At 52.0% G+C, this 16,838-nt stretch overlaps 1 protein-coding gene across 1 annotated transcript in view; it reads left to right on the top strand.

The window, feature by feature from the left end:
* Positions 1–16,838, top strand: part of LOC116957933 (phospholipid-transporting ATPase IF-like) — a 130,386-nt gene that overhangs the window by 77,113 nt on the left and 36,435 nt on the right. Inside the window, exons 14-18 of the mRNA XM_076054704.1 lie at positions 1,323–1,391; positions 2,442–2,518; positions 3,581–3,690; positions 10,504–10,685; positions 11,807–12,016. Coding sequence (XP_075910819.1) covers positions 1,323–1,391; positions 2,442–2,518; positions 3,581–3,690; positions 10,504–10,685; positions 11,807–12,016 — 648 coding nt within the window. The remainder of the gene's footprint in view (positions 1–1,322; positions 1,392–2,441; positions 2,519–3,580; positions 3,691–10,503; positions 10,686–11,806; positions 12,017–16,838) is intronic.

Genomic DNA, 16,838 nt, shown 5'->3' with positions numbered 1-16,838 from the left:
GTCCTGGTGTCAAGGACATGGGCTCGCATCCGCTGGTCCATCACTATGTAGTCCAGCCGATGTTCTTGATTGGACCCGGCATGCATCCATAATGTTGTGTGGATGAGCCGATGCCGGAACAGCGTGTTGGTAATTACAAGCCCATGGGCTGCACAAAAATCTAGCAGCCTCCTACCATTGTTATTGAGCTGATCTGGCCCATGCCCTCCAATCACTCCAGACCAGGTGCCAGTATCATGACCAACTCGGGCATTGAAGTCACCCAACATGATGACTCTATCCCGTGGGGCCACTTTAGCCAGCACCTGTGACAGAAGATCATAGAAGGCATCTGACTCATTGGCTTTGCCTGCATCCCTCCACGGATGTTCATCTTCGGTGGGGGCATAAGTAACCACGACCACCATTCCTTGCCTCCGGTTGATGGGAAGGCGAGCCCAAAGTAGCCTGGGGCTTACTGCTTCCCACACCTCACCGCCACACTCCCACGCCCCCTTCATTCTTTTGTTCAAAAGAAGAGCCACACCCTGTTGTTTGGCAGTCTGCTGCCCCGAGTAGAGGACTGTCCACTCCTCATGGTGGCAGGAGCCAGAGCCGGTCCACCGGACCTCCTGAATGCCACATAGATCTAGGCGGTACTGGTCCAGCTCCCGACAGAGGAGTGGCAGCCTCTCCTCTGCAGTGAGCGTTCGAACATTCCACGTGGCCACCTGTAGTGGTTTTTCGTTGTTTCTGGAGGAGCCCCGAGGGTAGATATTCAATCTCCTGGCTCCGCCAATCGGGGTTTGGCCAGGAGACGTCATAGACGCCTGGCCCCCCGGGGCCTCCGGCACAAGCTTATTAGTTATATACTTAATTCATGGTTTAGTGGTAATTAATTGAAGGTGGAGGGGTTACCAGCCCCTCGCACCCGTCCAGAGCCCCCGTTTAGCCCCTGTGGTGGACACACATGCCATGAGGGGAGGAGCCACTCAAAATTGGACCTCCCCCCACAGCACTGTCCACGACAGAGTTGCCCATCCGGCACCGCGAGGAGGTAGGGGGTTGTTTTGCCACTCACTCACTCACTCACCCACAGACACTCACCCACTCACCCACAGAAACTCACCCACACTCACTCACCCACTCTCACCCACACTCACCCACAATCACCCACACTCACTCACCCACACTCACCCACACTCACTCACCCATGTTCGCTCACAGTGCACCTATCCTGGCACAAGCGCTGCGGTGACGTCACCGCCACTTGGTGGCAAATATTGTTTGTTGTTGTTGTTGTTTGTCGTTGTGTCTGATTGAGTCCTGATTGATGTTCGCAGACTTGGAGTGACATTCTTGGGGTTGGAAAACCAAACTATGAGGCTCTGCATTCAGGGACAGCTACGCAGGTGAGACTTGGGGTCGTGGGTTCGATTACCTCCCCGGTGTCACCAGCGCAGGTGAGAAGTGGGTCGTGGGTTCGATTCCCGTCCCCGGTGTCACCAGCGCAGGTGACACGTGGGGTCCTTGGTTCAATTCCCGTCCATGGCGTCACCGGTGCAGGTGAGACGTGAGTTGTGGGTTCGATTCCCGTCTCCGGCGTCACCGGCGCAGGTGAGACTTGGGGTCGTGGGTTCGATTCCAGTCCCCGGTGTCACCAGCGCAGGTGAGATTGAGTCGTGAGTTCGATTCCCGTCCCCGGCGTCACCAGCGCAGGTGACACGTGGGGTCGTGGGTTCGATTCCCGTCCCTGGTGTCACCGGTGCAGGTGAGACGTGGGGTCCTGGGTCCGATTCCAGTCCCCGGTGTCACCAGCGCAGGTGAGATTGAGTCGTGAGTTCGATTCCCGTCCCCGGCGTCACCAGGGCAGGTGACACGTGGGGTCGTGGGTTCGATTCCCGTCCCTGGTGTCACCGGTGCAGGTGAGACGTGGGGTCCTGGGTCCAATTCCCGTTCCCGGCGTCACCGGCGCAGGTGACACGTGAGGTCCTGGGTTCGATTCCCGTCCCTGGTGTCACCGGTGCAGGTGAGACGTGGGGTCCTGGGTCCGATTCCAGTCCCCGGTGTCACCGGTGCAGGTGAGACTTGAGGTCCTGGGTTCGATTCCAGTCCCCGGTGTCACCAGCGCAGGTGACACGTGGGGTCGTGGGTTACTCGGCGTCGTGGCTGTGTGTAGCAAACATCGCCGGGCGGGGGAGACAAAGGCGGCCGGGCGTGGTGCCCGCCACCCAAACCCCACCTCGTATTAAAGAGGTGTGGGCAGAGTTGTCTTGCCCCTGGGGGTACCGGGGTGGAGGGGTGGGCGACCGCCCCAGGCCCAGCGCTTTAGGGGGCCGTCCCCCACCCCCCCCCGCCTCCTCGCCCCCTTCCCTGCCCCCTCTGCTGAGGCTGTGGTGATCGTCACGATGTTCCAGTAGCGGTGGACTCACCGTGACCGCCCGTCACCCCCTCCCCCCCAGTTTCGAGGTGCTGGACACGCTGGAGTTTGACCCCAAGAGGCGCTGCATGAGCGTCGTCCTGCGGCGGACGTCCGGAGGTCAGCGCCACCCCCCACCCCCACCTCCCACCCCCCACACAGATGCTCACTTTCGCAACGCTAGGGCACATCGCAAACCCCCAGGGCGCGTCGCAAACAGTGGGGAGCATCGTGCACGCTGGGGAGCATTGCGAACCCTAGGGAGAGTCGCAAGCACGAGGGGCAGCGTCGTTCACCCTACAGGGGGCACCAGGGGCAGCGTCGTTCACCCTACAGGGGCAGCGTCGTTCACCCTACAGGGGCAGCGTCGTTCACCCTACAGGGGCAGCGTCGTTCACCCTACAGGGGGCACCAGGGGCAGCGTCGTTCACCCTACAGGGGGCACCAGGGGCAGCGTCGTTCACCCTACAGGGGCAGCGTCGTTCACCCTACAGGGGGCACCAGGGGCAGCGTCGTTCACCCTACAGGGGCAGCGTCGTTCACCCTACAGGGGGCACCAGGGGCAGCGTCGTTCACCCTACAGGGGGCACCAGGGGCAGCGTCGTTCACCCTACAGGGGGCACCAGGGGCAGCGTCGTTCACCCTACAGGGGGCACCAGGGGCAGCGTCGTTCACCCTACAGGGGGCACGAGGGGCAGCGTCGTTCACCCTACAGGGGGCACCAGGGGCAGCGTCGTTCACCCTACAGGGGGCACGAGGGACAGCGTCGTTCACCCTACAGGGGGCACCAGGGGCAGCGTCGTTCACCCTACAGGGGGCACCAGGGGCAGCGTCGTTCACCCTACAGGGGGCACCAGGGGCAGCGTCGTTCACCCTACAGGGGGCACGAGGGGCAGCGTCGTTCACCCTACAGGGGGCACCAGGGGCAGCGTCGTTCACCCTACAGGGGGCACGAGGGACAGCGTCGTTCACCCTACAGGGGGCACCAGGGGCAGCGTCGTTCACCCTACAGGGGCAGCATCGTTCACCCTACAGGGGCAGCGTCGTTCACCCTACAGGGGCAGCGTCGTTCACCCTACAGGGGCAGCGTCGTTCACCCTACAGGGGCAGCGTCGTTCACCCTACAGGGGCAGCGTCGTTCACCCTACAGGGGCAGCGTCGTTCACCCTACACCCACCACAGGCGACGTGTTCGTGGTGACGAAGGGCGCCGACTCAGCGGTGCTGCCCCGCGTCATCGACGCCGAGGGAGAGCTGCAGGCCACGCAGAGGCACGTGGATGACTTCGCCATGGTAACATCTCCACATCTCTACCCCTCTCATCTCTACATCTCTACCCCTCTCATTTATAGATCTCTACCCCTCTCATCTCTAGATCTCTACCCCTCTCTATCTCTACATCTCTACCCCTCTCTATCTCTCATCCATAGATCTCTACCCCTCTCATCTATAGATCTCTACCCCTCTATCTCATCTATAGATCTCTACCTCTCTCTCTCATCTATAGATCTCTACCCCTCTCTCTCTCATCTATAGATCTCTACCCCTCTCTCTCTCTCTCTCATCTATAGATCTCTACCTCTCTCTCTCTCTCATCTATAGATCTCTACCTCTCTCTCATCTATAGATCTCTACCTCTCTCTCTCATCTATAGATCTCTACCCCTCTCTCTCTCATCTATAGATCTCTACCCCTCTCTCTCTCTCTCTCATCTATAGATCTCTACCTCTCTCTCTCTCTCTCATCTATAGATCTCTACCTCTCTCTCTCATCTATAGATCTCTACCTCTCTCTCTCATTTATAGATCTCTACCCCTCTCTCATCTATAGATCTCTACCTCTCTCTCTCTCATCTATAGATCTCTACCCCTCTCTCTCTCTCATCTATAGATCTCTACCCCTCTCTCTCTCTCTCTCATCTATAGATCTCTACCCCTCTCTCTCTCTCTCTCTCATCTATAGATCTCTACCTCTCTCTCTCATCTATAGATCTCTACCTCTCTCTCTCATCTATAGATCTCTACCTCTCTCTCTCATCTATAGATCTCTACCCCTCTCTCATCTATAGATCTCTACCTCTCTCTCTCTCATCTATAGATCTCTACCCCTCTCTCTCTCATCTATAGATCTCTACCCCTCTCTCTCTCATCTATAGATCTCTACCCCTCTCTCTCTCTCTCATCTATAGATCTCTACCTCTCTCTCTCATCTATAGATCTCTACCTCTCTCTCTCTCTCATCTATATATCTCTACCTCTCTCTCATCTATAGATCTCTACCCCTCTCTCTCATCTATATATCTCTACCCCTCTATCTCATCTCTAGATCTCTACCCCTCTCTATCTCTACATCTCTACCCCTCTCTATCTCTCATCTATAGATCTCTACCCCTCTCATCTATAGATCTCTACCCCTCTATCTCATCTATAGATCTCTACCTCTCTCATCTATAGATCTCTACCTCTCTCTCTCATCTATAGATCTCTACCCCTCTCTCTCTCATCTATAGATCTCTACCTCTCTCTCTCTCTCATCTATAGATCTCTACCTCTCTCTCTCATCTATATATCTCTACCTCTCTCTCATCTATAGATCTCGACCCCTCTCTCTCATCTATAGATCTATACCTCTCTCTCTCATCTATAGATCTCTACCCCTCTCTCTCTCTCATCTATAGATCTCTACCCCTCTCTCTCTCTCATCTATAGATCTCTACCCCTCTCTCTCTCTCTCATCTATGGATCTCTACCTCTCTCTCTCATCTATAGATCTCTACCTCTCTCTCATCTATAGATCTCTACCTCTCTCTCTCTCATCTATAGATCTCTACCCCTCTCTCTCATCTATAGATCTCTACCCCTCTCTCTCTCGTCTATAGATCTCTACCCCTCTCTCTCTCTCATCTCTAGATCTCTACCCCTCTATCTATAGATCTCTACATCTCTACCACTCTCTATCTAGAGATCTCTACCTCTCTCTCATCTCTAGATCTCTACCCCTCTCTCTCTCTCATCTATAGATCTCTACCCCTCTCTCTCTCTCTCATTTATAGATCTCTACCTCTCTCTCTCTCTCATCTATAGATCTCTACCTCTCTCTCTCTCTCATCTATAGATCTCTACCCCTCTCTCTCATCTATAGATATCTACCCCTCTCTCTCTCATCTATAGATCTCTACCCCTCTCTCTCTCATCTATAGATCTCTACCCCTCTCTCTCTCTCATCTATAGATCTCTACCCCTCTCTCTCTCATCTATAGATCTCTACCTCTCTCTCTATCTCATCTCTACATCTCTACCCCTCTCTCTCTCATCTCTAGATCTCTACCCCTCTATCTATAGATCTCTACATCTCTACCCCTCTCTATCTAAAGATCTCTACCTCTCTCTCTCTCATCTCTAGATCTCTACCCCTCTCTCTCTCTCTCTCATCTATAGATCACTACCTCTCTCTCTCTCATCTATAGATCTCTACCCCTCTCTCTCTCATCTATAGATCTCTACCCCTCTCTCTCTCTCATCTATAGATCTCTACCTCTCTCTCTCATCTATAGATCTCTACCCCTCTCTCTCATCCATATATCTCTACTCTCTCTCTCTCATCTATAGATCTCTACCCCTCTCTCTCTCTCTCATCTATAGATCTCTAACCCTCTCTCTCTCTCATCTATAGATCTCTACCCCTCTCTCTCTCTCATCTATAGATCTCTACCCCTCTCTCTCTCATCTATAGATCTCTACCTCTCTCTCTCATCTATAGATCTCTACCACTCTCTCTCTCTCTCTCATCTATAGATCTCTAACCCTCTCTCTCTCTCTCATCTATAGATCTCTACCCCTCTCTCTCTCATCTATAGATCTCTACCCCTCTCTCTCTCATCTATAGAGCTCTACCCCTCACTCTCTCTCTCTCATCTATAGATCTCTACCCCTCTCTCTCTCATCTATAGATCTCTACCTCTCTCTCTCATCTATAGATCTCTACCTTTCTCTCTCTCATCTATAGATCTCTACCTCTCTCTCTCATCTATAGATCTTTACCCCTCTCTCTCTCTCTCATCTATAGATCTCTACCCCTCTCTCTCTCATCTATAGATCTCTACCCTCTCTCTCATCTATAGATCTCTACCTCTCTCTCTCTCATCTATAGATCTCTACCCCTCTCTCTCTCTCTCATCTATAGATCTCTACCACTCTCTCTCTCATCTATAGATCTCTACCCATCTCTCTCATCTATAGATCTCTACCCCTCTCTCTCTCATCTATAGATCTCTAACCCTCTCTCTCATCTATAGATCTCTACCCCTCTCTCTCTCATCTATAGATCTCTACCTCTCTCTCTCATCTATAGATCTCTACCCCTCTCTCTCTCTCATCTATAGATCTCTACCCCTCTCTCTCTCTCATCTATAGATCTCTACCCCTCTCTCTCTCTCATCTATAGATCTCTACCCCTCTCTCTCATCTCTAGATCTCTACCCCTCTATCTATAGATCTCTACATCTCTACCCCTCTCTATCTAAAGATCTCTACCTCTCTCTCATCTCTAGATCTCTACCCCTCTCTCTCTCATCTATAGATCACTACCTCTCTCTCTCTCTCATCTATAGATCTCTACCCCTCTCTCTCTCATCTATAGATCTCTACCCCTCTCTCTCTCTCATCTATAGATCTCTACCTCTCTCTCTCATCTATAGATCTCTACCCCTCTCTCTCATCCATATATCTCTACTCTCTCTCTCTCATCTATAGATCTCTACCCCTCTCTCTCTCTCATCTATAGATCTCTAACCCTCTCTCTCTCATCTATAGATCTCTACCCCTCTCTCTCTCTCATCTATAGATCTCTACCCCTCTCTCTCTCATCTATAGATCTCTACCTCTCTCTCTCTCATCTATAGATCTCTACCCCTCTCTCTCTCTCATCTATAGATCTCTAACCCTCTCTCTCTCTCTCATCTATAGATCTCTACCCCTCTCTCTCATCTATAGATCTCTACCCCTCTCTCTCTCTCATCTATAGAGCTCTACCCCTCTCTCTCTCATCTATAGATCTCTACCCCTCTCTCTCTCATCTATAGATCTCTACCTCTCTCTCTCATCTATAGATATCTACCCCTCTCTCTCTCTCATCTATAGATCTCTACCTCTCTCTCTCATCTATAGATCTTTACCCCTCTCTCTCTCTCTCATCTATAGATCTCTACCCCTCTCTCTCTCATCTATAGATCTCTACCCTCTCTCTCATCTATAGATCTCTACCTCTCTCTCTCTCTCTCATCTATAGATCTCTACCCCTCTCTCTCTCTCATCTATAGATCTCTACCTCTCTCTCTCATCTATAGATCTCTACCCATCTCTCTCTCTCTCATCTATAGATCTCTACCCCTCTCTCTCTCATCTCTAGATCTCTAATCCTCTCTCTCATCTATAGATCTCTACCCCTCTCTCTCTCATCTATAGATCTCTACCTCTCTCTCTCATCTATAGATCTCTACCCCTCTCTCTCTCTCTCATCTATAGATCTCTACCCCTCTCTCTCTCTCATCTATAGATCTCTACCCCTCTCTCTCTCTCATCTATAGATCTCTACCCCTCTCTCTTTCATCTATAGATCTCTACCCCTCTCTCTCTCATCTATAGATCTCTACCCCTCTCTCTCTCTCATCTATAGATCTCTACCCCTCTCTCTCTCTCATCTATAGATCTCTACCCCTCTCTCTCATCTATAGATCTCTACCCCTCTCTCTCTCTCATCTATAGATATCTACCTCTCTCTCTCATCTATAGATCTCTACCCCTCTCTCTCTCTCTCATCTATAGATCTCTACCCCTCTCTCTCTCTCATCTATAGATCTCTAACCCTCTCTCTCATCTATAGATCTCTACCCCTCTCTCTCTCATCTATAGATCTCTACCTCTCTCTCATCTATAGATCTCTACCCCTCTCTCTCTCATCTATAGATCTCTACCCCCTCTCTCTCTCATCTATAGATCTCTACCCCTCTCTCTGTCTCATCTATAGATCTCTACCCCTCTCTCTCTCTCATCTATAGATCTCTACCCCTCTCTCTCTCATCTATAGATCTCTACCCCTCTCTCTCTCATCTATAGATATCTACCTCTCTCTCTCATCTATAGATCTCTACCTCTCTCTCTCATCTATAGATCTCTACCCCTCTCTCTCTCTCATCTATAGAGCTCTACCCCTCTCTCTCTCTCATCTATAGATCTCTACCCCTCTCTCTCTCTCATCTATAGATCTCTACCTCTCTCTCTCTCATCTATAGATCTCTACCCCTCTCTCTCTCTCATCTATAGATCTCTACCTCTCTCTCTCATCTATAGATCTTTACCCCTCTCTCTCTCTCATCTATAGATCTCTACCCCTCTCTCTCTCATCTATAGATCTCTAACCCTCTCTCTCATCTATAGATCTCTACCCCTCTCTCTCTCATCTATAGATCTCTACCTCTCTCTCTCATCTATAGATCTCTACCCCTCCTTCTCTCATCTATAGATCTCTACCCCTCTCTCTCTCTCATCTATAGATCTCTACCCCTCTCTCTCTCTCATCTATAGATCTCTACCCCTCTCTCTCTCATCTATAGATCTCTACCCCTCTCTCTCTCATCTATAGATCTCTACCCTCTCTCTCTCTCATCTATAGATATCTACCCCTCTCTCTCTCATCTATAGATCTCTATCTCTCTCTCATTTATAGATCTCTACCCCTCTCTCTCTCATCTATAGATCTCTACCCCTCTCTCTCTCTCTAATCTATAGATCTCTACCCCTCTCTCTCTCTCTCATCTATAGATCTCTACCCCTCTCTCTCTCTCTCATCTATAGATATCTACCTCTCTCTCTCTCATCTATAGATCTCTACCCCTCTCTCTCTCTCTCTCATCTATAGATATCTACCCCTCTCCCTCTCTCATCTATAGATCTCTAACCCTCTCTCTCATCTATAGATCTCTACCCCTCTCTCTCTCATCTATAGATCTCTACCTCTCTCTCATCTATAGATCTCTACCCCTCTCTCTCTCATCTATAGATCTCTACCCCTCTCTCTCTCTCATCTATAGATCTCTACCCCTCTCTCTCTCATCTATAGATCTCTACCCCTCTCTCTCTCTCTCATCTATAGATCTCTACCCCTCTCTCTCATCTATAGATCTCTACCCCTCTCTCTCTCTCATCTATAGATATCTACCTCTCTCTCATCTATAGATCTCTACCCCTCTCTCTCATCTATAGATCTCTACCCCTCTCTCTCTCTCATCTATAGATCTCTACCTCTCTCTCTCTCTCATCTATAGATCTCTACCTCTCTCTCATCTATAGATCTCTACCCCTCTCTCTCTCATCTATAGATCTCTACCCCTCTCTCTCTCATCTATAGATCTCTACCCCTCTCTCTCTCATCTATAGATCTCTACCCCTCTCTCTCTCTCATCTATAGATCTCTACCCCTCTCTCTCATCTATAGATCTCTACCCCTCTCTCTCTCTCATCTATAGATATCTACCTCTCTCTCTCATCTATAGATCTCTACCTCTCTCTCTAATCTATAGGTCTCTACCCCTCTCTCTCTCTCATCTATAGATCTCTACCCCTCTCTCTCTCTCTCATCTATAGATCTCTACCCCTCTCTCATCTATAGATCTCTACCCCTCTCTCTCATCTATAGATATCTACCTCTTTCTCTCATCTATAGATCTCTACCTCTCTCTCTCATCTATAGGTCTCTACCCCTCTCTCTCATCTATAGATCTCTACCCCTCTCTCTCATCTAAAGATCTCTACCCCTCTCTCTCTTTCATCTATAGATCTCTACCCCTCTCTCTCTCTCTCATCTATAGATCTCTACCCCTCTCTCTCTCTTTCATCTATAGATCTCTACCCCTCTCTCTCTCTCTCATCTATAGATCTCTACCCCTCTCTCTCATCTAAAGATCTCTACCCCTCTCTCTCTCTCATCTATAGATCTCTACCCCTCTCTCTCTCTCTCATCTATAGATCTCTACCCCTCTCTTTCATCTACAGAGGCTACCCCGGTGGGATCTCCGCCTCTGTGTTGTTGTTGTTGTTGTGCGCCCACCAGGAGGGTCTGCGCACGCTGTGCTACGCGGTGCGGCCTCTCAGCGGCGCCGCGTGGGCCGACCTGAGCGAGCGGCTACGTGCGGCTCGCACCGCCCTGGCGAGCCGCCAGGACGCCATCGACGCGGCCTACGACGCCGTCGAGAGCCAGCTTTGGCTCCTCGGGGCCACCGCCGTAGAGGACAGGTGGGGGGGGGGGGGGGGTGGTGGGGGCAGGGGGCACGTGGGGTGAAGGTGGGAATGGAGGGTGGCATGGGGGGGGGGGGGGGGGGAGACTCAGCACTGCACCGTAGACTCAACACTGCACCGTAGACTCAACACTGCACCATAGACTCAACACTGCACCATAGACTCAACACTACACCACAGACTCAACACTGCACCGTAGACTCAACACTGCCCATAGACTCAACACTGCACCATAGACTCAAAACTGCACCATAGACTCAACACTGCACCGTAGACTCAACACTGCACCGTAGACTCAACACTGCACCGTAGACTCAACACTGCACCGTAGACTCAGCACTGCACCGTAGACTCAACACTGCACCGTAGACTCAACACTGCACCGTAGACTCAACACTGCACCGTAGACTCAGCACTGCACCGTAGACTCAACACTGCCCATAGACTCAACACTGTCCAATGACTCAACACTACCCAGATACTCAACACTACCCAGAGACTCAACACTGCCCATAGACTCAACACTTCCTGTTGACTCAACACTGCCCATAGACTCAACACTGTCCAATGACTCAACACTACCCAGATACTCAACACTGCACCATAGACTCAACACTGCACCATAGACTCAACACTGCACCATAGACTCAACACTGCACCGTAGACTCAACACTGCACCGTAGACTCAGCACTGCACCGTAGACTCAACACTGCCCATAGACTCAACACTGTCCAATGACTCAACACTACCCAGATACTCAACACTACCCAGAGACTCAACACTGCCCATAGACTCAACACTTCCTGTTGACTCAACACTGCCCATAGACTCAACACTGTCCAATGACTCAACACTACCCAGATACTCAACACTGCACCATAGACTCAACACTGCACCATAGACTCAACACTGCACCATAGACTCAACACTGCACCATAGACTCAACACTGCACCATAGACTCAACACTGCACCATAGACTCAACACTGCACCATAGACTCAACACTGCACCATAGACTCAACACTGCACCATAGACTCAACACTGCACCGTAGACTCAACACTGCACCGTAGACTCAGCACTGCACCATAGACTCAACCCCCCCCCCGCCCCCGCAGGTTGCAGGAGGAGGTTCCCCGCACGATCCGCGAGCTGTCCCACGCCGGCATCTCCGTGTGGGTCCTCACGGGCGACAAGCTGGAGACGGCCGTGAGCGTGGCCTACGCCTGCGGCCTCTTCGCCCGCCACACGCGGCTCCACCACCTCCTGCCGGGCGCCGCCTCGCAGCTCGAGGGGCTGGCGCTCGACACAGCCCCCGGGGGCAGCTGGTGGGTGAGGGGGGGAGCGGGCGGCCTGCGTGGGATGAAGATGTGTGCGCGTGTGTGTACGTGTGCGTGTGTACGTACGTCTGTGTATATGTCTGTATGTACATGCGTGGGATGAAGAAGTGTGTGTGTGTGTGTGCGTGTGTACGTACGTCTGTGTGTACCTCTGTATGTACGTGCGTGGGATGAAGATGTGTGTGCGTGTGTACGTGTCTGTGTGTACGTCTGTATGTACGTGCCTGGGATGAAGATGTGTGTGTGTGTGTACGTGTCTGTGTGTACGTCTGTATGTACGTGCGTGGGATGCAGATGTGTGTGTGTGTGCGTGTGTACGTACGTCTGTGTGTACATCTGTATGTACGTGCGTGGGATGAAGATGTGTGTGTGTGTGTACGTGTGCGTGTGTACGTACGTCTGTGTATATGTCTGTATGTACATGCGTGGGATGAAGAAGTGTGTGTGTGTGTGCGTGTGTACGTACATCTGTGTGTACCTCTGTATGTACGTGCGTGGGATGAAGATGTGTGTGCGTGTGTACGTGTCTGTGTGTACGTCTGTATGTACGTGCCTGGGATGAAGATGTGTGTGCGTGTGTACGTGTCTGTGTGTACGTCTGTATGTACGTGCCTGGGATGAAGATGTGTGTGCGTGTGTACGTGTCTGTGTGCGCGTGTACGTATGGGGCTCTGGACTGGTGCGAGGGGCTGGTAACCCCTCCACCTTCAAAAAATTACCACGAAACTACGACTGGGGGCACAGGTGGTGCATCAGCCAGTCATTCAGTCAGTCGACCCGTGGCACCTGGGTCTGCCCCGTGACCTCCTGCCAGCGTGCGTTCGACACTTCACGTGGCCTCAAGGTGCACATGGCCTGGCACAAGCGTCGTGGTGACGTCACCGCCACTTAGTGGCGAATGGCGGTTGTTGTTGTTGTTGTGTACGTACGTGTGCGTGTGTGTATGTGTGTACGTCTGTATGTACGTGCGTGTGTGTGCGTGTGTGTGTATGTGTGTGTATATGTATGTACGTGTGTGTATGTACGTGTGTATGTACGTGTGTGTGTATGTGTGTACGTGTGTGTGTATGTATGTGTGTATGTATGTACGTGTGTGAGTGTACGTGTGTGTGTGTGTGTGTACGTGTGTGTGTGTGTATGTGTGTGTGTAAGCGTGTGTGTGTATGTGTGTGTGTATGCGTGTGTGCGTGTGTATGTATGTATCTCCGACCCCCAGGAACAGGTTTGCAGATTTGCTGAGCATTTCTGTGAGGTCCTGGGGGAGGGAAAATCCCTCAGCCAGGAAAACATCGTGGCACAAAGTGAGGATGACCCTGCTGAGGCTGCGGTGCCTCAAATATTGGAAGAAGTCACCCCCTGTGAGTGGCTGGCTGAGGTACCATCTGTTGAGGAAGTACTGAGGGCGATCCGGAGTCTGAGACCAGGAAAGGCAGCGGGCAGAGATGATCTCCCAAGCGAAATGCTGAGGGAGGGTGGCGTTTGTGCACAGACTGCCCTATATGACATCATAACAACAGTCTGGACCACTGGACGGGTTCCGCAGGATTGGAAGGATGCCCTGGTGGTCCCCCTTTTTAAGAAGGGGGACCGCACAGACTGTAACAACTACAGGGGCATTTCACTCCTCAGTGTGCCGGGAAAGGTCCTGGCAAGGATTATTCAGCATCGCCTTGCCAGGCATGCTGAGGAGAGGCTTGCGGAGCCCCAATGCGGTTTCAGGAAAGGGCGGTCCTGCACAGATGGCATATTTTCTGTCCGTCTGCTACAGCAGAGGTGTAGGGAATTCCAAAAAGACCTACATCTCTGATTTATTGACCTGGTCAAGGCCTATGATACCATCAGTAGGCCTGGGCTCTGGGTCGTTCTTCGTGCTTTTGGAGTACCTGACCCTTTGCTCACGATCATTAACGACCTTCATGATGGTGAGCGGGCCCGGGTAAAACTACGTGGCCGGGAGTCAGAGCCATTCCCTGTACACCTTGGGGTGCGACAGGGATGTCCTCTGGCTCCCACATTATTTAACATCTATTTTGACCACGTAGTTCGTGAAGCCTTCAATAGCTGTACCGGGGGAATCTCCATATGGTACAGATATAATGGGAGGCTAATCGATGCCCGGGTGCGGTCAAGGGATGGCTCCCTATTGCTCAACCACGTTATGTATGCTGATGATTTGGTAATAGCTGCTCAGTCAGAGGAGGAGTTGGAGACGCTGCTGCTGAGACTGGAGCGTGCCACTAAGAGGTGGGGCCTTACCATCAGCCCCACCAAAACTAAGCACCTGCCTGGGTATTTTGTACCATTGGACACTCCACCCCCACAACTCCCAATCGGTGATGGGGCAGTTGTGGAGAGAGTGGAGAGTTTCCCATACCTGGGCAGTGTGCTTATGAATGGCTCCAGTTTAACAGCAGAGGTCTCACTCCGAATCAGTCGAGCGGCAATATCTTTTCATCGGTTACGTAACGCTGTGTGGAAGCTACCTGGTCTGTCGCTCCGCACTAAGCTTCAGGTCTTCTCGGCCACGGTCATTCCCTCCCTTCTCTACGCTTGCGAAACGTGGACCCCCCTAATGGAACATCTTCGCCGGTTAGAAACATTTAGGCTGGCCTGCCTACGATCCATCCTGGGTTTAACCAGACTGGATTGTGTGAGGAGCTCACAAATCCTTGAAAGATCTGGGCAGGGTCCCATCGGTGAGCTCCTCCGGCAGGCAAGGCTGCGATGGCTGGGTCATGTAGCCCGCATGCCCAGCCACCGCATGCCGAAACAGCTTTTGTTTGGCCGGATTTAGGGGGCTAAGCAGGCGCGGCACGGGCTAGAGAAGAGATGGAGTGATGTGGTACAGGAGGACGTGGAGCTGAGTGGACTTGCCGATGACTTGTACCAGCGGTGTCAAGATCGGCCTCTGTGGAGGAGGCTCGTGAAGGATGCTACTGGGCAGTTGGAGGCAGTCGCCCTCCAACAACAACGGATGGCGGAGGAGCGACGCTCAGAACAACGAGCGGAGCGCCGGGTGGCTAAAGCACAGCAGGTTGGCACAGTAGGGGGCACAGGTGGTGCATCAGCCAGTCATCTCAGTCAGTCGACCCGTGGCACCTGGGTCTGCCCCGTGACCTCCTGCCAGCGGGCGTTCGACACTTCACGTGGCCTCAGGGTGTGTATGTGTAGTGAGAAGCTACAGCACGCGCTGGTGGTGGACGGCTCCTGTATGTGGGAGTGTGTACGTGTGTGTATGTATGTGTGTGTATGTGTGTATGTGTGTGTATGTGTGTGTGTGTATGTGTGTGTGTGTATGTGTGTGTATGTGTGTGTATGTGTGTGTGTATGTGTGTGTATGTATGTGTGTATGTGTGTGTATGTATGTGTAACAACTAAGCTTGTGCCGGAGGCCCCGGGGGTCCAGGCGTCTATGATGTCTCCTGGCCAAACCCCAATTGGCGGAGCCAGGAGATTGAATACCTACCCTCGGGGCTACTCCAGAAACAACGAAAAGCCACTACGGGTGGCCACGTGGAATGTTCGAACACTCACTGCAGAAGAGAGGCTGCCACTCCTCTGTCGGGAGCTGGACCGGTACCGCCTGGATCTATGCGGCATTCAGGAGGTCCGGTGGACCGGCTCTGGCTCCTGCCACCATGAGGGGTGGACAGTCCTCTAATCGGGGCAGCAGACTGCCAAACAACAGGGTGTGGGTCTTCTTTTGAACAAAAGAATGAAGGGGGCGTGGGAGCGTGGCGGTGAGGTGTGGGAAGCTGTAAGCCCCAGGCTACTTTGGGCTCGCCTTCCCATCAACCGAAGGCGAGGAATGGTGGTCGTGGTTACTTATGCCCCCACCGAAGATGAACATCCGTGGAGGGATGCAGGCAAAGCCGATGAGTCAGATGCCTTCTATGACCTCCTGTCACAGGTGCTGGCTAAAGTGGCCCCTCGGGATAGAGTCATCATGTTGGGTGACTTCAATGCCCGAGTTGGTCATGATACTGGCACCTGGTCTGGAGTGATTGGAGGGCATGGGCCAGATCAGCTCAATAACAACGGTAGGAGGCTGCTAGATTTTTGTGCAGCCCATGGGCTTGTAATTACCAACACGCTGTTCCGGCATCGGCGTATCCACACAACATCATGGATGCATGCCGGGTCCAAGCAAGAACATCTGCTGGACTACATAGTGACGGACCAGCGAATGTGAGCCCATGTCCTTGACACCAGGACCTACCGTGGAGCTGATCTGCCCTCTGACCATCGACTAGTCATCTGTAAGATGCGCCTGCCATTCCTCCACTCCGGTGGTGGGTGTACACCCAGGACCCCATTCCAACCTAAAGTGGCCTGGTCTCAGTTATCTGATGAAAGTTGCAAGCGAGAATTTCATCATCGCTTGCGGCTGGGATTGACATCGTCCCCGACTCCTCCTGATGTCGAGGGTAAATGGGCGAGGTTTAGGACTGTGACTCATGCAGCTGCAATGGCTGCTTTGGGTACGCGGTCCAGACCTCCCCAGACACCCTGGCTGACAGAGGAGTTGTTCAGGATGGTTGAGAAAAAGCGACAGGCCCACTGTCATCGGCTACAGAATCCCACGTCAGAGAATGAGGAGGCTTACCGCAGCCTTCGCTCGGAGGTTCGGAGAGCCGTGAGGCGCTGCAAGGATGGGTGGTGGTCGCGGGTTGCTGAGGAGATGGAGTCTGCCTCAGTGGCCCGTGATCACAAATCTCTATTTAACTCCATCAAAAAAGTAACCTGCAGCGCCACACCTATTACCATCATTAGGGGAAAAAACGGTGATCCAATTTCCGACCCCCAGGAA

Source organism: Petromyzon marinus, chromosome 67, assembly GCF_048934315.1.
Source record: "Petromyzon marinus isolate PM22_M1 ecotype Great Lakes invasive population chromosome 67, UKy_Petmar_22M1.pri1.0, whole genome shotgun sequence".
Lineage (NCBI taxonomy): Eukaryota > Metazoa > Chordata > Hyperoartia > Petromyzontiformes > Petromyzontidae > Petromyzon > Petromyzon marinus.
This window is presented reverse-complemented; position numbering and strand designations above follow the sequence as displayed.